This window comes from Astyanax mexicanus, chromosome 12, assembly GCF_023375975.1.
Source record: "Astyanax mexicanus isolate ESR-SI-001 chromosome 12, AstMex3_surface, whole genome shotgun sequence".
NCBI lineage: Eukaryota > Metazoa > Chordata > Actinopteri > Characiformes > Acestrorhamphidae > Astyanax > Astyanax mexicanus.
The window spans coordinates 26,686,773-26,708,304 of record NC_064419.1 but is presented as its reverse complement, the minus strand read 5'-3'; the positions used below and the strand labels follow the sequence as shown (position 1 = coordinate 26,708,304).

The 21,532-nt window shown below is 41.1% G+C and overlaps 1 protein-coding gene across 1 annotated transcript in view; it reads left to right on the top strand.

The window, feature by feature from the left end:
• The window catches only part of prkg1l (protein kinase cGMP-dependent 1, like), a 71,909-nt gene that overhangs the window by 1,470 nt on the left and 48,907 nt on the right, over window positions 1-21,532 (top strand). Inside the window, exons 2-4 of the mRNA XM_022671126.2 lie at window positions 1,503-1,691; window positions 10,037-10,154; window positions 11,770-11,936. Coding sequence (XP_022526847.2) covers window positions 1,508-1,691; window positions 10,037-10,154; window positions 11,770-11,936 — 469 coding nt within the window. The 5' untranslated portion in view covers window positions 1,503-1,507. The remainder of the gene's footprint in view (window positions 1-1,502; window positions 1,692-10,036; window positions 10,155-11,769; window positions 11,937-21,532) is intronic.

The window sequence follows — 21,532 nt, the reverse complement described above, 5'->3', positions numbered from 1 at the left end:
TAATAAATGCTGATGAGAGGGTGTGAGATGGATAGAATAAGAGAGAAATAGAGTCAGAGAGTGAAAAGGAGACATAGAACATGACAAAAAAGATAGAAGTAAAAATGGGAAAAACAGAACACTGGGGCAAATTCCCCACACCAGCGATTAAGCCTATTTCTGGACCGCGCAGAATTTTGAATAGAGATTTTTGCATTGAAAGGAAAATACAGCCAATGGCTAAAGGCTTTATCCCAGGTTTAATCCCTGTCCAGGAATACGACCCATAGAGCGATAGGTAGAGAAAGACAGGTGGTGATAAACATGTGAAAGAAAGGAGACAGACAGAGAGAGGGAAAAATAGAAAGAGTAAGAGAGATTAAGGGAGATAAACTGAGAGAGAAACATTTGAGACATAGAGACAAAAAAAGCAGAAAAAGACATGGCTGATGGCTGTACTTGATAGTAAAAGATTAATAGATTCACAGTATTTGATAGTAAAAGAAAAAATAAGGTGTTGTCAGTGATGATAGTTTCCATTTCACAAACCTTCCATCTATTCCAGTTTTCAATTTAAGGCACAGTCCCTCTAGAAAGCACAGATTAATGCTGTCTGAACTGCAACCCTTGCACCCAACTGCAGGGTGTAAGGAGGCAATATTACTAGCTTTCTTTAAATTTGTGTGTGATAGATTTTTTGCACACTGGTGGGGCTCTATGTCATGCAGTAGCTGACTATTTTTCTTATTTTTTCACCCCTGCCCTTTAAACAGCCTGAATCCACCACTGATCACGGTCACCCAAAAAAAAACACTTTTTGACAGTTTTGGGTGCTCAGGAGTATTTGTGCTTTGGCAGTTGTTCTTTACAATGTGTCCAAATTTCATGATAAATTAATCAATTAAAATGCCCTAAAGTTACGTGTAATCAAATATTTCACGAAGGTTGCTCACGTGGGTTGCCAGATTGACAGACACTGGCAATGGACGACGAGTCTTAAGCCCTATCCAGGGGCGAGATTAGTTTTTTAGGACCACTGAGTTTTTTTGCTTTCTTGTTCACGTGACATCACGTTCAGTAGCTCCTCCATTTCCACTCGCTGTATGTAAGTGGATCTCCATGGAAATGTGTGCCGATAGAGTAATTACGGTGCAGGGCAGTGGATAAATAGCTATTTTATTAAAAATGAGGTGACAAAACTCAGAGATATATGTTCAGATGGGACTAATATTACCGGAGGACCACAGAGTTCAGCGAAAAACAGTAGATAATTCAGCATGTAATTTTCTCAGAGGACGTCTGAGAAAAACACATACATGGTTGTTCCGGATGGGAATAAAATCACAGAGGACCTCCATTAAAGAAAAAAATTCCCCCAGAACCCCCTGATAAACTAATCTGTTCCAGATAGGGCTTTACTCTGTAGCTAATCAGTGTTAATTAGCTATACGTTTTTGATATCAAGTGATTTGAAGTATAGGAGCCATATGCCGTAGTTCTTATTAGCGTCTTTTCCTCTTTAGACATTATGGGCACTCTCAGAGACCTGCAGTTCGCTCTTCAGCTAAAGATCGAGGAGCTGCGGCAGAGAGACGCTCTGATTGATGAACTCGAGCTGGAGCTGGACGCCAAAGACGACCTGATCCGCCGCCTGCAGGGAGAACTGGACCGCCTGCGGGTCACTCTCGGTGCTCCCAGCTCCTCCACAGCAGGTCTGTTACTGTCTAACACTGAATTAGGCCAGACATGTTTGGTGTGTCAGGTTTTCTTCTTGTGTTATTTTACAGTGGTGTTACAGGGCTGATGTCACTCCTGTTCTTGTCCATTTTTTATAGGTAACAGTATGTCATATTTACAGAGAGAGTACACAAAACACACATTACTAGCCTTGCTAGCCCACTTACTCCAATAATATCTGACTGCTGAGCCACAAGACAGCAATTTTATACCAGCAGCTGATTTACACCAGCAGTGTAAACTTCTTTGCATTATTTAAGGTCTGAAAACTGGCCATTTTTCATTTTCTGCAAATAAATGCTCTAAAGAGAAATGTTGTCCATAGTTTATAGAATAAAACACCAATGTTCAGTTAACTCAAACATATACCTATAAATAGCAAAATCAGAGAAACTGATTGAGAAACTGAAGCTGTAATTTTGGATATGTGTGAACAGGCCTGAACAAATACCTTATCTTTGAAGACTATTATTATTATTATTATTTGGGTAGGTTTTATTCAAACAAAGCTCTGCAAAGGTTTGTCAACTATTTTATTTATAACAGGTTAAGAACGTCTTCTTTAAAATATGGGAAAACAGTGTCTCGTAAATCAGGCAGTGTATTTATAACCATCTGGTGCAAAAACCTTTTGTGGGAGAGTTTTTAGAAAGTGTGTGCTTAGAACAGAAAACGTCACTTCTATTACATTTTCCTCCCATTAATCCAAGAGTACGCATTTAGGCTATATTGTCTTAAGGCTTAGTCCTAAAGCTTGGTCATAGAGTATGTCATATTCATACAAAGAGACCACAAACACACATTACTCTCCCTGCTAGCCTACTTACTCCAATAACATCTGACTGCTGAACCATAGAGCAGCAATTTTATGCCAGCAGCAGATTCACACCAGCAGTTTTAGTCTGGCTGCATTCAGCTCATGTGCTGACACCTGTTGGTTGTTAATGGTGCTAACTTTAGACTAATCAATGTTTTAGTTGTTTTAGGTGCATTTCAGATGTATTTTTGACACACTTGTTAAGCTTTAGACTTAACACATATACACATAGCATATGCTAACTAGCTAGCAAATAGATTGGTAGATAGACATATCACTGAATTACCGTGCGCAGTGCCCTAGTGCCTGTAAATTTAATGGTCCAATGAAAGTAATTTAAAAACCAGGACATTTACTCACTTTTTGAAAAAAAAAAAAAAGACAGGACGTGAAATACGGACATGTCCCGGGAAATACAGACGTTTGGTCACCCTAGATAACATTCATTTTTAAATGCAATTAGACATTAACAGAGTAATCATTACACAAATTTGGAGATTAGTCAGCCTAAGCCATTAAAACCGTAACCTAGCTAGCTAACTAGTTAGCTATAAAATAATTTATAAAATAAATCAGCACAAAATATTGCTCCATGATTCCCGAATTTAACTTCTTTATGAAAATGAAGAGGAATAAAACTGCTTCAAGCAAGCATGCTGGCTATGCTGCTAACCATGGTTGGCTATGCTGGTAACTGTGGCTAAGTAGGGTTGTTAATTGGGGCTGGCTATACTGCTAACCGCGGCTGACTAGCATTGCTAACCAAGGCTGACTAGCGCTACTAACCATGGCTGGCCATGCTGCTAACCAGGGCTGGCTAGCACTGCTAACCACTGCTAGCGCTTACCCTGGGAAAAATACTGGAATTCTAAGCTTACTGTCAATAACCAGAAGCACTTTACAGTTTCCAGGAGAGAAATCTGTGTAGATTAACGTTCAGCGCTCATTTGACTTTAAAAGAAACTGTTCTTTTAAGAATTACAGTTTTGTTTACTTAGGTGCTTCTCCCAGCTTCCCCATTAGAAGGGAAACATGGCGACATCCTTGTTTACTTAGATGTAGGCATCATTACTAGTGTTGCTTAATGCACATTTTTATCGGGTGCACCGTATGTATCAAAATAGACCAGAAAATAGATGTTTATTAGTAGTGCACCTTATAATCCGGTGCACCAGATAGTGCGACAAATATGGACTATTTTTATTATAATATAAATATATTTCCTTTCCTGAATGGTTTATCCATGCCAACATATATACTGTGTAGCAGTCAATAAACATACCTTTCACTAAACACTCACTGTCAATATGGCACACTCAGGCATTCAGCTACTGAAAGTTTCACTCATTGCTGATGCAGATTTGCAAATGCACACAGAGCTTGTTTAGTCTGTAAGAGACAAACCTGAAACTATTGGCACTCTTAGCATCATGTCTACCGCCATTGATAAGAGGGTTATATAAAGCCTGTCTGGTGTTAAGCAGCATTGGAACTGTGTTCTCTGGAATGATGGGGCTGTATTCTGTACTTTTGGGTTGAGATGGGTTGGTGATTATTCAACATCGTGAGCTCACTAGTGCTTCTGTAGCTGCAATCAAATCCTCACAGATGTGTTCTAAAATCTAGTAGAAATAATTCCATGGACAGTAGAGACAGTTGCTCCAACAAAAGTAGGATAGGTATTTTTCTATTATGCTTAACAGACAAGTTTGTTCAACAGAATCTAATCACACACATTACATTGGTTAAGAGAATATAATAGGCAGTGATGTCAGGACTTAGTGATGTCCTTTTTTCAGTAACGAGTAATCTAACGCGTTACTATTTCCAATCCAGTAATCAGATTAAAGTTACTTATTTAAATCACTGTGCGTTACTCTCTCTCTCTCTCTCTCTCCACCTCATCTCCTCCACACACACACACACACACACACACCGCTCCCTTACCCATTCCCCCTCCGCTCTTCCCCAATCACACGCGTCTCCCCTGTCTCTCTCTCTCTCTCGCGCTCGGCGTGTCTTTAGTTTCCGCCCGTTTTCGTTTTTCGCCAGTTCTCGGGCGAAAGGAGTTTTTTTTGCGGCCGCGTCCCAATTCACTAGCCAGGGCAGCGGTCTGCCACAAATTTGATTGGCAGAGGAGAGCATTTAAAGATGTTACACCACACGTGATTGGAAGTTCACTGTGGCGCAGAGCGCACGTACCGTAAGGACAAGAAAAGTTCCGGTGCTTTAAATGAACACTGTCAGAATTAAATCCTTCTCAGTAGTTGGGTCCGGTATGGGTCCGTATTGGACAACGTCTGGGTCCGGATACGGTGGCCCTGAAGTGCAAAACAAATTAACATGTCAGAAAACAAAATTACAAAAACTAAAACACATTTACAAAACTTAAAACAAATTTACAAGACGCAAAACACTTTTACAAATACTGAAACACTTTTACAAACGCTGAAACACTTTTACAAACGCTGAAACACTTTTACAAACGCTGAAACACTTTTACAAACGCTGAAACACTTTTACAAACGCTGAAACACTTTTACAAACGCTGAAACACTTTTACAAACTGCGATTTCTGACGGAAAGGGAGGGTCTAACACACAGGAAGTGCTTGATGCGGACCCTCCTTGTCAGTCAAGCTGCGTTACGATGAGAGAGTTGAGTTATGAACACCAAACTATGTTTTGTGGCACGTATTTTGGCAGCAGCAGTAAATACTTAAACTATCCCTGTCCTGTTGCTACCCCCGCCGCGGGGTTCACCTAATGCCCGGCGGCCATCAGCCACTGCCCCCGCCACGGGGTTCAGCTAATACCCCAGGGGTTCAGCCACTGCCCCGCGGTTATCAGCCACTGCCCCCGCCGCGGGGTTCACCTAATACCCCGGGGGTTCAGCCACTGCCCCTCGGTTATCAGTCACTGCCCCCCCCCCCGCCGCGGGGTTCAGCTAATGCCCGGCGGCCATCAGCCACTGCCCGCGGGGTTCAGGTAATACAGTACAGGAGTGGCTGAACCCTGCGGGGCAGTGGCTGAACTCCGTGGGGCATTAGCTGAACCCCGCGGCGGGGGCATTAGCTGATGGCCGCGGGGCAGTGGCTGAACTCCGTGGGGTATTAGCTGAACCCCTCAGCGGGGGCATTAGCTGATGGCCGCGTGGCATTAGCTGAACCCCGCGGCGGGGGCAGTGGCTGATGGCCGCGTGGCATTAGCTGAACCCCGCGGCGGGGGCAGTGGCTGATGGCCGCGTGGCATTAGCTGAACCCCGCGGCGGGGGCAGTGGCTGATAACCGGGGGGCAGTGGCTGAACCCCGTGACGGGGGCAGTGGCTGATGGCCGCGTGGCATTAGCTGAACCCCCGGGGTATTAGGTGAACCCCTCGGCGGGGGCAGTGGCTGATGGCCGCGTGGCATTAGCCGAACCCCCGGGGTATTAGGTGAACCCCGCGGCGGGGGTAGCAACAGGACAGTGATAGTTTAAGTATTTACTGCTGCTGCTAAAATACGTGCCACAAAACATAGTTTAGTGTCCATAACTCCACTCTCTCATCGTAACGCAGCTTGACTGACAAGGAGGGTCCGCATCAAGCACTTCCTGTGTGTTAGACCCTCCCTTTCCGTCAGAAATCGCAGTTTGTAAAAGTGTTTCAGCGTTTGTAAAAGTGTTTCAGCGTTTGTAAAAGTGTTTCAGCGTTTGTAAAAGTGTTTTAGTGCTGGTAAAAGTGTCCGTATCCGGACCCGGACCGCAGTCTGCAAATATGTGATCCCTGGTCTAGACCATATACACGGTTCTGTTTTATAAAACCACTCCTTGCTGCCCTGCAGAGAACAACAGGTTCAATGTTCAGTTTTACAGTGTTAAATATGTCAGGTCAAGTAAGACTTTCTTTATTTTATATATTTTTTGTAATATATGTTTAGTAAAATCAAGAAAGACCATATTTTATTTTTTATAAAAAAATATTTATGTTAAGTTAAACTTATTTTTTTAGGAAATAGTTCAACTTACCGGTAATAGAGATAAATTGTTGCTGTTAAAAATGTATTTTCCAATAAAGGGAGTATTGGCAAAACTGGTTATAATGTTTATGTTAAGGCGGCGGGAGGTGGTGTCTGCAGCTGCTGAAAGTAACTAATAAAGTAACTTAAGTTACTTTTAAAATCAAGTAATCCATAAAGTAACTAAGTTACTTTTTAAAGGAGTAATCAGTAATCAGTAATCGGATTACTTTTTCAAAGTAACTATACCATCACTGATAATAGGGTATCAAAATTTATTGAACATCAAACATATAATCTGAAAACGGCTACCAAACTCATCTTGAATTGGATTTATAATGTCTTTGCCGCTGTTTCTTTCATTCTTTCTGTTGATTTCTCTCTCTCTCTCTCTCTCTCTCTCTTTGAGCTTTTAAAGAATCGTTTGTGATTCTTAGAATGTGCGATTAGACGTTTAAAATAGTTTGTGAAAAGTTCACGTGTCTGTTTGGATCTTTCACTGTGAAGGAGACAGCGCATCTCTGTCTTGACCTCACCTGTCTCAGAGTCTGACCACGCAGTCTGTTTTTAAATCTGGCCTTTTCAGTTGCCAGACTGTGGTCACTGAGCCCGTGCCTGGTCAGGATCTGTCTCTCTGTGGAGAGTCAGGAGATGCTTTTCCAGTTCATCCTCTTTTTAAAGTTAAATTATAAGTATATATATTTATATTAATATAATATTAACAGACTTTAATATATTTTCAAGTCCGGACTAGAGTCTGCACCAAGGTTTGTGTCTTTGTTGTATATATTTAGTCTGGTTACTTTTGGATTTACACCCCAGTTCATAACTAATTGGTTTTCAACCTATCTCCCTGAACTTTTACAACTATGCATTTTATCAAAGTCACTCAGATCAGCCCTTAAACTATGGAAAAAGTTACTACTACATGCAAGGCTAGCCCTCATATTGTTTGTTATTTAATGCTGTCTTAAATCTCTTTTTTTCTTTAACTTTTAAGAACTTTTAGATTTTTTTATATATTTATAAAATATATACTTTTTATATTTTAAATTGACACGTTGAAAATGTCATTGAACTCCCATAAAAGTGCTACAGGGATGGACAGTTGGTGGCTGCCCAATGCTAACTCAAGGCTAATTCATCCATGGCCAGATATCTACCACAGGGCACCTTGTGGAGTCTATGCATTGATAGAGGGTGCTGTACACAGTACAGACAGATGGTTTTATTGTAGTGGTTGGAATATTCAGAAATATATGAATCTTTTGTATGGCAGTTGGCCCAGATCTGCTCTATGGGCACTGGTGGTGGTGTTTTTTTTATTACTGTGATTATTTAAAAAATAATTCTGCAAAATTCAGCACGTAGGGATTCTGTTGGATGATTTTCTTATCTGGTGTAGCTGTGCTCTCTCTCTCGCTCCCTCTCTCTCTCTTTCGCTACCCTGCCCTATCTGCTCCCAATTATGGTGATGTAACATTTAAATTGGGTATTTTTCCCGTAAAGGGACGTGATCATGAATTGCATCATTTTTCTCTTTTTTTTTCGGTGTAATTCCGCCTTGCCTACCTAACCGAAGAAATGGAAATGTGAGGCAGAGAGGGCGCCGAAGCTTATTGAGCTGTATCGGAAGAACAGGTGCGAGGGGGATTGATTCCAAATCGAAGGCCCCTGCTAACAATTTAGGCTGTTGCACTGCAGGACGCGCCAACCTGCCCTCCTTCAGGCTCATATTGAAGAGAAAATCACAGGCAGAAGTGATGCTATTGATGTTTTAATTATATTTCTCATTGAATTTCCTCTGACTCTATCCATTTTCAAACCCACTGAAGCGCTCACTGTGGCGTCTCTTAAGAGAGCCAATCAGAAATTGCATAAACAGAGCCAAGACCACCACATTACCTGGGTATATAATGAGTTTTCACTTCAATTTTCTTGGTGATTTACATATAGAGATGGCATGATAGAACTTTTTTTCATTCAATCCCCTTGATTATCGAAACAAAATGTACGCAGTGCAAAAACTGGGAAATCCCACAAGATTTAAGCTGTGAAGGGCTGTGTTCCATTTGCACACTTAGAAGTAATACTAACTAGCTTTTTTATGTAGTAAATTACCAATTTATGTGGCCCATGCCCCACCAATTCAGCTGCTAGTCAGCTGTTAATCAGCTGTATATTCTCCATCACTAGTGATGCCTCAATACAAGGAGGATGAGGACCAGAACATGATCATTAGATTTCTAGTAATCTAGATGAACATTGAAAGGCACAAAGCTGTTGGATTAAAAACCTATTCCTGCTGGATGATTATTATCCCACCTCCACAAATAATCTCAGAAGCATGAAGCAACGTAATTCCAGAGAACATGGTTCCACAATGCTTTGGGCTTCATACTCCTTTTCATACAACTTTTCTAGCCCATGCCTGGCATTAGACATGGTGCCAGTAGATTAATGTGCAGTATATCTGCTTCAGAGAGTTCTATTTTATTGGCAATACTTCTAGACGAGCTGTGTGTGTGTGCATTTGCAAATCTGTGTGAGCAGAGAGTGCCACTTTAACACATTTTGTTATATTTTGCCATCTGTTGCTTTTTATCGTAAGGGACTTTTTTTTGCAGAATGATTCTGCTAAAGTTTGCTGAGAGTTTTTAATCGGGTAACTTTTATAGTTTTTTATAGTTTTCACTTTTATATAGGTCTGTCTGAGAAAACCTGAACACCGAAGCTTTTTATATTCTTCATATTCTGTGCTGTGATCTGTTCACAGATGAAAAATTGATTTAAAAAGTGGGGTTTTAATGGCTGCTGTTGTCCTACATAGCAGATTGCAGTTTTTTGAGCAACAATCATCTGCTCAAAGCCAAACCACCTCCCTGTGATTAAAAATGTTTACATCTAGCTGTTAAATCTAACTGTGAAGTTTGCGAGGCTACATGTATATCGCCGCTGTCCAATGAAAAGCAAGTATCTCCAAAATGGCAACTTCTTCTTAACTTTCAGTGGAATTCAATGTCAAAAGAGTTTATTTCAAGAGTTTATTTCTATTGGTCCATTTAACAAGAAATTTTGACATTTCAATTAAATTATATAGTATACTAAAAATCCACAAAGATGGAGATACTTGTTTATCACTGGACAGCGATGATGTATTCTATGTGCTGTGCTATAAGCTGATTTTGTGAAAATACTAATTGACACTCAATTAGTTTTTCCCACCTACAAATTTTGGAGAGGTCTGTATTTTTTACTGTCAGAAAAAAAATCCAGAAAATAACATTGAATGATTTTTAAATAATTGATTTTTTTTATTTGCTCAGCTATTTAAAAGGAAGATGTTGACTATGGGTTCCCAAACCTTTGCATGTCACTTTATATAACGTCACTTCAAATACCCTTCATTCAGTAATTGGTATTTTATTGGTATTTTCATTAAAATATTGGCTGATATTATGCTCACTATTATGTAAGGTTAAATTTCACTATTGTTTTTAATTCTTTAGGGCAGCATCGAGTTCCCTCACTTCGGTCAAAGAGAAGAGCTGTGGTGACAGACCCGATGAGTGTGGACCCCAAACTGCTCCTACAAAGCCCCCCAATGAGCCACAGCAAGAGCCAGGAGTGAGTTAATAACTAAATCCACTAACTCTCATCTTATTTTGTGCACCACTGCTCTACATATTGTTCTGCCTCTAGGCTAGGGATGAGTGTGGTAATGAAATGTGGTAATAACAATTCACGATGAAAAGTCTGTGGACACCAGCTCATTTAAACTTCCTCTTGAAATAAAAAAAGGTAAATATAAGACTTGACTAAACAAAAAACTTAAATAAATACTTAATTGTCAATAATACTCTGCTAAATATCAGTTGGGTTCCATACAGTCATGGCCAAAAGTGTTGGCACCCCAGAATTTCTCCCAAAAAATTATTAAAAAAAATTCTAATTATTTGTTTCGTTATACACATGTTTATTTCCTTTGTGTGAATTGGTACAACACAAAAACAGATACATGTAAAATGATTGGCACTTTTTCAAAATGATGGGTAGACAACCTTTTTTCAAGCATTTGATGTTTTAAACTCACCTGTGGCAACAGATGTGGGCAATTTAAAAATCACACCTGAAACCATATTAAAAAGAGGGATGTTAATTAAGAAGTTTACAACTCATGGCACTGTAGCTAATCTCCCGGGATGTAAACAGTAGAGAAAAATACACTGGTACACAGGTTAGTCCAGATGGAACAACCCCAATAAAGTTCCAAATAAATTCAAGCTGGCCTGCAGGCTCAGGGTGCATCAGTGTTAGCATGAACTATCCGTCAACATTTGAATGAAATAAAACCCTATGGCAGAAGACCCAGGAGGACCCTACTGCTGACACAGAGACACAAAAATAGACTGCAGTTTGCTAAAATGTATGTGAGTAAGCCAAAATCCTTAAAATATCTTGTGGACAAATGAGAACAAAATTGAGATTTTTAGTAAAGCACATCATTCTACTGTTTACCAAAAATGGAATGAGGCCTTCAAAGAAAAGAACACAGTACCTACAATTCAAGTACGTTTTGGTGTTTTCTTTGTTGCCTCTGGCACTGGGCATCATGAAATCTGAAGATTATCAAAAGATTTCGGGTCGCAATGTAAGACAAAGTGTCCTGGGTTTACGTACTAGATTACGGGCCGTCCAGCAGGACAATGACCCAAACATACTTCAAAAAGCACCCAGAGATGGACAGAATCCCTGGGCACTAGATGACTATATAAACTGTGCAGCATCAGATAAGCTTCTGCCTCTGTCTTCACAATCACAAGACGATCCAGCTACGTAGGATTGTCTTTAAAAAAAAAATCAATAATTGGAAATTTCTAATAGTTAACCGTTATAAGAAAATATATAAAATATATAAAATAAGAAAATACAAAAGCCTGAAAAGCCCATATTTGCTGTATCTTTCCAATTTGTTTGCTTCTGTCTGGCCTTCATCTCTCTTTTCCACCTGTAAATTATAGCCATGACCTGAGGGTCTACAACACCTCTGAAAGCCATGCCTGGAGATTCCCCCCACATGAGAGAAACAGAAGCTGATAATAGTGTTTGATGCCACAGTGGGTTTTTTCTCTCTGTTTTGAGGCAAACCAATAGCGCAGCTCGGCCAGCGGCACTGAGATATTGATGCAGAGCCTGTTTTGCTCTGTCTTTATCTTTCTTTCTGTCACTTTCTGTCTCCCAGGTCTCAGAGGGCGATCGAGGCGGCGCTGATGGAGAACGAGTGGCTGAGGTTTGTGGGCAGGAAGCAGATACTGATGCTGGTGGATTGCGCCTTCCTCACCACGGCCGGCCAGGGGGCGAGGGTCATTCAGGAGGGAGATGAAGTGTCTCACGCGTTTGTTGTGGAAGGTGAGAAAAGAGAAAACCGGATAGTGAAAAGAAATATGGAAAAGGGGTTCTTGGTAACAATTTACTTGAACTTTGTTACATAAAGCTGACATACCAAATTTTTTGGGACTAAATGCCAGATAAAAAGGAGATAAAAAGGACTTACTAGCCCCAGCTAGCACTGCTGGAGCAGCATTAGCATTACCCGCTAACCCCACTAGCTCTTTTTCCATTCAGAGGTGAGTATTATCAGAATGTTGATATTTTTTCTTTACCATGGAATGAATTCTGTGATCATCCCTCACAGTTGTTTTCCATAGACATCCAAACCCAAAACTTTTACCTGCTTAACTGATGATGGATGAACAAGGAAATAGCCCATGCAAACCATAAAATAGCTTTTGAGGTCATTTGTCTAATTAATTTTGGGCCCCTGAAATGAGGAGGCTTTGTGGGGAAATGGTTGTAATTCCTAAACACTTATTAAACCTGAAAGTCTACGGTTTATTTATATCTTATTTGTTTTAATTCCAAATCCAGTGTGGTCAGCTTCCTGATTAACTAAATTTAGATGAGAATGTGCAATTTGCGTGTTGAATTATTCCTTAAAACAAGTCAGATTTACAAATACAACACTGTCCCTTCTTGCCAAATAGGGAGATTTTGAAATTATCTGCAGTGCTTTGCTGCACTTCAGCTCTTGAAATGACAGAGACTTGCTTTTGTCAAGCCAGAGTACAGATATTGATCTAACTAGCAAGCCTCAGCTTGTCAATGTGTACTTCTTCGTTTCATCACGAAATGCAGAAAAGCTTTAATGTAGGTCTGGAAAGGTTTGGTGAATAATATATAGTGCTACTTACATGTCACCATTAGTTAACTAACCCCTTTAACTTTAGATTTACTGTTACCATTAGTCTTAAAATATGATAATATAAAAGGAACTTTATGAAAGTATAATAAAAGTTTTATTCATTGGGGACCTAGAATGTCAAACTGTATTTTTCTTGGTTTAGTTACTCCTTCTCCTTCTCCGCTATAAACTAGAGGAAATCCCAAAACCCTAAAACTGTTATAAAACTGTATGAATTAATACATAACAGTTTTGACTCATTATATTTCCCTTATTATATACACCACTCAATCTTTACATGCAACCAACCCACTAGTGAAAGTTGTCCACATAATGGGAGAATGGGAGAATGCAGAGTAAGTGTGTGCCGGGGGCAGGATTGGGATGCAGCTCATCATCTCAAGATTCTGCTAGTCATCATAATACAATTTGCTGTGTAAACCAGGCCTTGTGACCGTGAATGCTTAAAGTGAAACACATAAATCTCTTTATGACTTTTGCCATGTCCTATGGACACTGACTACGTGGTTAGATAGCTACCCACCCAAGATGGCGGCGCGTTAACACGCAGCGGCCGCTCCGGGTCTGTTAAATGGTGCTTTTGTGTTACTATTTGTCGTTTTTTCCGTTTATTTCCTGCAAATATGTGCATCGGAACACCCGTGCACATGTTCTACCACCGCCAGACCCTGCTACAGTGGAGAAATCAGCCAGAAAACACGCTACCGGACGAGGTTCTACAGACGCTACTTGAGCTTAGCCTGCTAAGAGACCCAGGCCGCCAGCCCGCGGTGTTTCCTGACGCCGGAGCCCAGCGGAAGTGCCATCGCAAGCGGTGCGAGCGTAAGCGGAAGCGCGGAAAGAGAGCCGGGATCCGCGCGAGGCTAAAGGCTAGTCCTAGCCGGCCGGCTATACCATCGCTCTTTCTGGCAAACATCTGTTCCCTTGACAATAAACTGGACTACATCCGACTCAAGCGAACAACCCAACGTGAGTTCAGAGACTGCTGTGCTTTGGTTTTTGTGGAATCGTGGCTGAACGACAACATTCCGGACAGCGCCATTCAGCTAGCCGGGCTAACCGCGTTCAGAGCGGATAGGAGCACGGCTCTATCCGGGAAGACCCGCGGTGGAGGCGTGTGTGTTTACATCAACACGTAATGGTGTAACAACGCTGTGACTGTCGCCAAACACTGCTCTCCGCTGGTGGAGTTCCTGATAGTCAAGTGCAGACCTTTTTATTTAGTACGGGAGTTCTCCGCCGTGCTAATAGCTGCTGTCTACATCCCACCCAGCGCTAGCATTGGTGCTAATGCTAAAGAGGCTCTGTGTGAACTCTATCGGTCTATCAGCGATCTGCAGAACAAATACCCAGACGGACTGTTTATTATCGCCGGAGATTTCAACCACGCAAATCTCAAGTCAGTGCTCCCTAAATTCCATCAACATGTGGACTTTGCAACGAGAGGAGCGAGCGTGCTGGATCTTGTTTACACAAACATCCCCAGCGCGTACCGGGCGGAGCCCCGCCCCCGCCTCGCTTTCTCGGACCACATGTGTGTTTGGCTGACTCCAACATACACACCACTCATCAGATGCTCCAGACCAATTCAGAAGCAGGTGAAAACCTGGCCGGCAGGCTCCATCTCTGCCCTTCAGGACTGTTTTGAGCGCACTGCATGAGACATGTTTAGGGAGGCTGCTACTGAAGGCGATTCTGTTGATTTGGAGGAGTATGCAGCATCAGTCACTGGCTACATCAGCAAGTGTATTGATGATGTCACTGTCTCCAAGACCATCACTACACGCCCAAACCAGAAGCCTTGGATGACTGCTGAGGTACGTGCGCTGCTGAGGACCCGCGACTCCTCCTTCAGAGTGGGTGACAAGGTGGCCCTGAGGAAAGCGAGAGCCGACCTGTCAAGAGCCATCAGAGAGGCAAAGCGTGCACACGCCCAGAGAATCCACAGCCACTTCAAGGACACGGGTGACGGGCGGCGTATGTGGCAGGGCATCCAGGCAATCACCAACTACAGGACAATGCCACCGTCCTGTGAACGTGATGCCTCCCTCCCTGATGCCCTGAACAACTTTTATGCATGGTTTGAGGCACAAAACAACACGATGGCGAGAAAGACCATGCCCAAGCCGGACGAGCAGGTGTTGTGCCTGACTGCAGTGGATGTGAGGAACACTCTGCGCAGAGTCAACCCACGAAAAGCTGCAGGACCAGACAACATCCCCGGCAGAGTGCTCAGGGAGTGCGCAGACCAGCTGACAGATGTTCTCACGGACATCTTCAACATCTCCCTGTGCAGCGCCACTGTCCCAATGTGCCTCAAGTCCACCACCATCGTTCCCGTGCCGAAGAAGTCCACAGTGTCCTGCCTCAATGACTACCGTCCCGTTGCACTTACACCCATCATCATGAAGTGCTTCGAGAGGCTAGTCATGAGGAACATCAAGACACGACTGCCCTCTTCACTGGACCCCCTGCAGTTTGCGTATCGTCCCAAACGCTCCACGGACGATGCCATCACCACCACCCTTCATCTCTCCCTCACCCACCTGGAGAAGAAGGACACTTACGTCAGAATGCTGTTTATAGACTTCAGTTCAGCATTCAACACCATCATCCCACAGAACTTCATCAGGAAGCTAAGCTCGCTCGGCCTCAACACCCCCCTCTGCAACTGGATCCTGGACTTTCTGATGGGGAGACCCCAGTCAGTCCGGTTCGGGGGCAGCACCTCCAGCACCATCACACTGAACACTGGGGCCCCCCAGGGCAGTGTCCTGAGTTCTCTGCTGTTCACCCTGCTGACTCATGACTGTGCTGCAAAACACAGTTCTAACAGCTTTATCAAGTTCGCCGATGATACAACCGTGCTGGTTGATGACTTCAGGAGAGCACAACACACCCACTCTCCACTCAACATCGACGGGTCCTCTGTGGAGATTGTTAAGAGCACCAAGTTCGATGTCCACTTAGCAGATAACCTCACCTGGACCCTGAACACCAGCTCTACAGCCAAGAAAGCCCAGCAGCGTCTCTACTTCCTCCGGAAGCTGAGAAAGGCCCGTCTCCCTCCACCCATCCTCACACTCTTCTATAGAGGGACCATTGAGAGCATCCTGAGCAGCTGCATCACTGCCTGGTTTGGGACCTGCACCGTCTCTGACCGCAAGACCCTCCAGCGTATTGTGAGGACAGCTGAGAGGATCATTGGCGTCTCTCTCCCCTCCATCACGGACATCTACACCACCCGCAGCATCCGCAAAGCAACCAGCATTGTGAATGACCCCACCCATCCCTCACACAAACTGTTCTCCCTCCTGCCTTCGGGAAGAAGGTACCGCAGCATCCGGTCCAGCACGACCAGATTCTGCAACAGCTTCTACCCCCAAGCCATCAGACTCCTCAACTGCAGAGACTGAACTGATGGTTTTTCTGTACATGCACACACATTCTTACCCCACTTACCCCAGAAAATGGAAAGCACTAAAAACCCTACTACCTCACTGGACTCTATAGCACACTGTGTAATAGAGGTAATTACTACCTCACTGGTCTTTTTTGCACACTTTTTGCACACTGCATAATTTGCACACTGTCTTGTTATTTATTATTCTTTGTCTGTATTGTGTTGTATTGTCTGTCTGCACTTTTGTACTGTTGCACTATTGTTCTGTATACACTGTGTTTATGTGCACCATGGTCCCTGGAGGAACGTTGTTTCGTTTCACTGTGTACTCTGTATATAGCTGAAATGACAATAAAAACCACTTTGACTTTGACTACTGTTCATCCTCACTCGAAAAATACCACCCTACAACTTACTTACAGGTGTGGGCATCAAGGTACACATTGCTATCCCATTGCTTTTGCCAGTGTAAAAAGTGCCAGTATTCTCCTTATTCACCATTCACATGTTGTGAATTTACACAGTGTTCTAATAGTGCTTGCTAACATTTCTAGACAACATCAGGTTGTGTCTTCGTGTGTAAACAGAAGAAAAAACACAATGGCTGAACATTACTTTACACACAGAGTTAAAGGACCATTCTGTAGGAAATGAGAGCGAGCGTATGAAAATGCTATAGCAGTCCAATTTCAAAACCCCACAGAAAGTTGTCTGCCTCACCCACCCCTCCCCAGACATGCAGCTCACTCAGGTTGCCAAGTTGAGGAGGCTAAATCTACACAATCTAGTGCAAGACGAGTTTAGTAAGTTCTACCGTTTTGTCTTGTTGCAGCATGATCTAGATTTCAGTTATGACCTGCAGGTGGGCAGGTGGCACCTCTTAAGAGAGGCAGAGAAACTTTCAAACTTACTGCCAACATTCACTCTTGTTTTATTCCATCTTTGGTCACTGAGTGTTTTTGAGACATGCTGAGGCTTTTTAAGCTGTGTAGCAGCTGAGGTTTCAGCTGAACCAGCCTGCATGCTAGCTTCCATGCTGCACCACTGCTCGCTTGCTGTTGTGTATTGGCCACCTCGGTGGAGTTAGTGATGGGGAACAAGCAACAGGCGGAGTCAGAGGCCAAAACAAACACAGATACCCGTGACGGACTGCACAGTCCAAATAGGGACGTACTGACTGAAGCCCTGCTGACAAGAGCTGCCAGTGTTTTCACTCAGCTTGTTTTCTTAATATCTGATGATAAATTCTGATTATTTTATCATTTACTACTGAAAATAAAATACATATTGGTCCTTTAAACATAAACCGTGCAGTTATGTCTATAATTTAGAACTCACACAGGTTTAGTGGTTTGGGAAAAGTACCATCCCTGCCCAGAAGTGTAAGTTTGAGTTATAGGGATTTGATTGGCAGAACTTTAAATCAACGAAGTTCTGGAAATTTGACAGATTTGTGCGAATTGGTGGCTTGTGAGGTGCCCCTTGACATCAAAGAGTGAAATGTAGATATGCTGCTACTGGTGCATAGTGTCGCTGTCCTATGAAAAACACTTATCTGCATTTTTGTCGATTTTTAGTTTACTACATAATTTGAACAGAACTACTGTCCCTTATACTGTGCCAAAATTTCTTGATAAACGGACCAATAGAAACTCTTCTAAATGACCTGAAATAAACTCTTTTTACATTGACTTCCATTGAAAGTTTACAAGGTTTTTTCTCTCTCCTGTAAAGTTGCTGTTTTGGAGATAAGTGTTTTTCATTGGACAGCGAAGATAGTTACCCACTTCAAACACTGACCTTAGGCTAAAGGCTAACGCTAGCCGCTAGTCTTTGCTTTTTCTCTTTAGTCTAATGTCTGCTTCCTTGAAAACAAATTGCCCTGCACAGTTTTATCACCTCCGTTCTTCACCCTCTCTTGACTAGGGTTGCAGCATAATTTCATCAGATGAGTGCTTCAGCTTTTGAGGTTAGGACGCCACACACTATCACATCACTACTATGCTGCTCACTATGCTCTCATTACTCCAAACACACAGACGATCTGATACTGCCAAAGGTCTAGTTTGAATGATTTATAAGCAGTGCAGAGTTTACCTCAAACCACAGTGACATGACTATGATCTTTAATACATAACTTGTCGCGTTCAGTCAAGATGTTCCACTGAATGCCTTTCGTGCTTTCTCTCTCTCTCTCCATCTCTTTCTTTCTCTCTCTCTCTCTTTCTCTCTATTTTTGTCTTTTTGAGCATTTGTATTACTTTCCTGCTTCTATTTGGATAGATCTATTTGGAGATCTGGTTCAAGTGGCAACTGTCAAGGGGGAAGAATATATTAGACAGGGTGTGAACTGTCAGTTCTTAAAGTAGATAATATAAAAAATATATACAATAATAATAATAATAATAACAATAATGATAAACTTTATTTATAAAGCACCTTTCATACATTAAAATGCAGCTCACATGCTGTACGTACAGACAGAATAAAATCAAAATAAAAAGGAAAAAGGGAAAAGGAAAAAAACACAGTAAAATTAAGTAAATTAACAATTAAGATAAGACAATAGAAAATAACATAAAATAACTGTAAAAGAACAAATAAAATAATATCAATTAAAATACAAAAGGTTGTGACTGTTATATTAACCCTTGTGTGGTGTTCATATTTTTGTTACTCGTTTACTTTGTTACTTGTATTTAATTCAGCAAAATTAAACAATTTTACATTAAAATGCTTTACACATGCTTGCTTCACCTAAATTGCAAGCAATATAAAAAGCTTACATGGTTAATATTTGCCCTTTACCTTTCTTATGTTACATTTCTTTCAAAAAGTGCTACTCTTTTTTTTATTAGTTTTTTAATAAAATGTAAAAGAAAATAAATTAAACTCAAGATATGAGTAGAAAATTTGTTTAGTTTCAAATTTACAAATGAAGTAATGTTTATTAGCCCTTGGCCAAACATACTGTATGTAATATAAATGTGTTTTGATATATGTTTTTCACAAAAAATGAGCCAATGCCAATGAGTTTGAGTTAGAAAAAAATATTTTTTTAGTATCATTTGATGAAAAATTAAAATGAACAACACACAAGGGTTAAAATAAATAAATTAAAACATCAAAAAATCTAAACATAAAAATGTAAGTCGATATATATATTGATGTATAATAATACAAATGGCTCAATTATTAAAACAAAGTTTATAAAAAATATATCTTTAGCTGCTTTTTGAATTTGTTTACTGATGTTGCATGTCTGATCTTAACTGGCAAGGGCGTAGGAGCGGGCTTGATATTGGGGGGGGACACATTTGCCAATATTAACCCAAGCCCACCCAATAGTTTCCTAGAACAACATTTGTGGAAATTACTTTTAATTAAAAGTAAATTATTATTATAAGGTGATTTTACAACCTAAACATGTTACTCCACATTACAGCTACTGTTGTTAGAAAAATTATGCAAGCAATGTCTGAGTTATCACCTAATATTTAAAATAATATAACAGATTATTATTATTGTTATTATTATTATTATTATTATTATTATTATTATTATTATTATTATTATTATTATTATTATTATTATGTATTGGCATGTCAATTCTGTTGTATATTTACATTTTCTCCTGCACTTTTATTTTTTTCTACTGAGAGCTCTTCTTAAGATGGTGTCCTTTTATGTAAAAGAATGTAACTTTACGTTTCATAGAGACTTTTATAAACGTCAGGACATGTGGTCTTACTGTGAAATACAAATGAACAGAAGTCAGGTTACAGCAGTGTTTCTCAACCCAGTTCTTATATATTCTACTGCATATTAAAACTGTTCTGCATATTCTAGAGCTTCCTCTGGTGGATATACATGATTAATTTAGGCTCCATAGGGGGCTAAAGGATTTTAACAGGTAAACTCAGTAAATGACTGTTTATTAGCTGATCAGGTGGATCAGGTGGAAAACACTAGTTTAGGGCAGTGATCGGGGTTAAGTAACTGCTTTAAACTACCAACTTAAAGTACTGTACGAAATTCTGGCGATCATCTACATCCAGCTTCTAGATAACTAATCAATTTTCGTTCATTATAGCTCACAGTCCTGTAATCCTAAATGAATAAACAGTTTGAAAATTAAAGTGATTAGCTGATCAGGTACAGGGAAACATTACATATATATTTTATTTTTTTTCCTTTAACCTTGACTCCCAATCTAGCTAATTCCAAAGATAAGCTTACACACTAACACAGCTGCAGTTTATTAATCACAGTGGGTTTAAACTGTGTGTTTTGATTCAGAGACGTGTATTTTTAACCAGTTATCAGAAAAATATCATCACAGTTTACGTGGTTAGCCTACCGTTACCTTTCTTTTAGAAAAATCTCCGTATATCCAGATCTGCTTTAAAATCAGATGAAGCTGCTGCGTCCCGATCCCGCTGCTAAATCTCACAGCGAGGGGGCGGGGCTTCCCCAACAGCAAACTGCATCTGCTCCGCGCGCCGCAAAACCAGCAAGCTGATTGGCTGTTTCTACTGAGAGGCGTGACTTAATACCTGAACCGGCTCCGTGATTGGTCCGGTCTGTCTCCTCATCATCATCATTTTTGGGGGGGACAAATCCACCTGTTTCTAATATTGGGTGGGACATGTCCCACCCATCCCCCCCCCGGTTCCTACGCCTATGTTAACTGGTAAGCTGTTTATTTTTTTGGAGCATAAAAACAAAATGCTTCTTCAATACTTCTCTTTTTATTAACTTTAGGTACTTTAAGTAAAATGGAAGTGCTAGATCTTAAGGAACGACTGGGAACATAAGGAAATATGTAAAATATGATGGTGCCAATCCACTTAATGCCTTAAAAACTAATAGCAGTACTTTAAAATCTATTCTAAAAGAGACAGGAAGCTAATGTAATGATGCCAGTACTGATGTAATGTGTAAACTGGGTTAAATATGAGGCATTTTGACAAGGAACAGGTTGTGGTGGCTAGATGCCAGGGTCAGAACATCTTTAAAACATCAGACATGCCATTTTTGTGGAGTGTTCCTGCGATGCATCGGTTAGTATCTATGTGGTCCTATGTCAACTAAGGAACAAAAACTAGTGACATGGTCCATCATTTTAACTCATGAAGTTCCTCATGACATCTACTGAACATCCTGAGAGCATCACTACAGGACAGAGTGTGAATGTGTGTTTATCCATCTGACCTTATTCACAGAATGTAGGAGTGCTGGGTGAGTGCTGTAGATAAAACTGGTTCCTTTTAAAAATTTATTTTCCGCTTTACTGGTCTGTTCCAATTATTTAACAATTCAAGCACTTTAATTAAATGT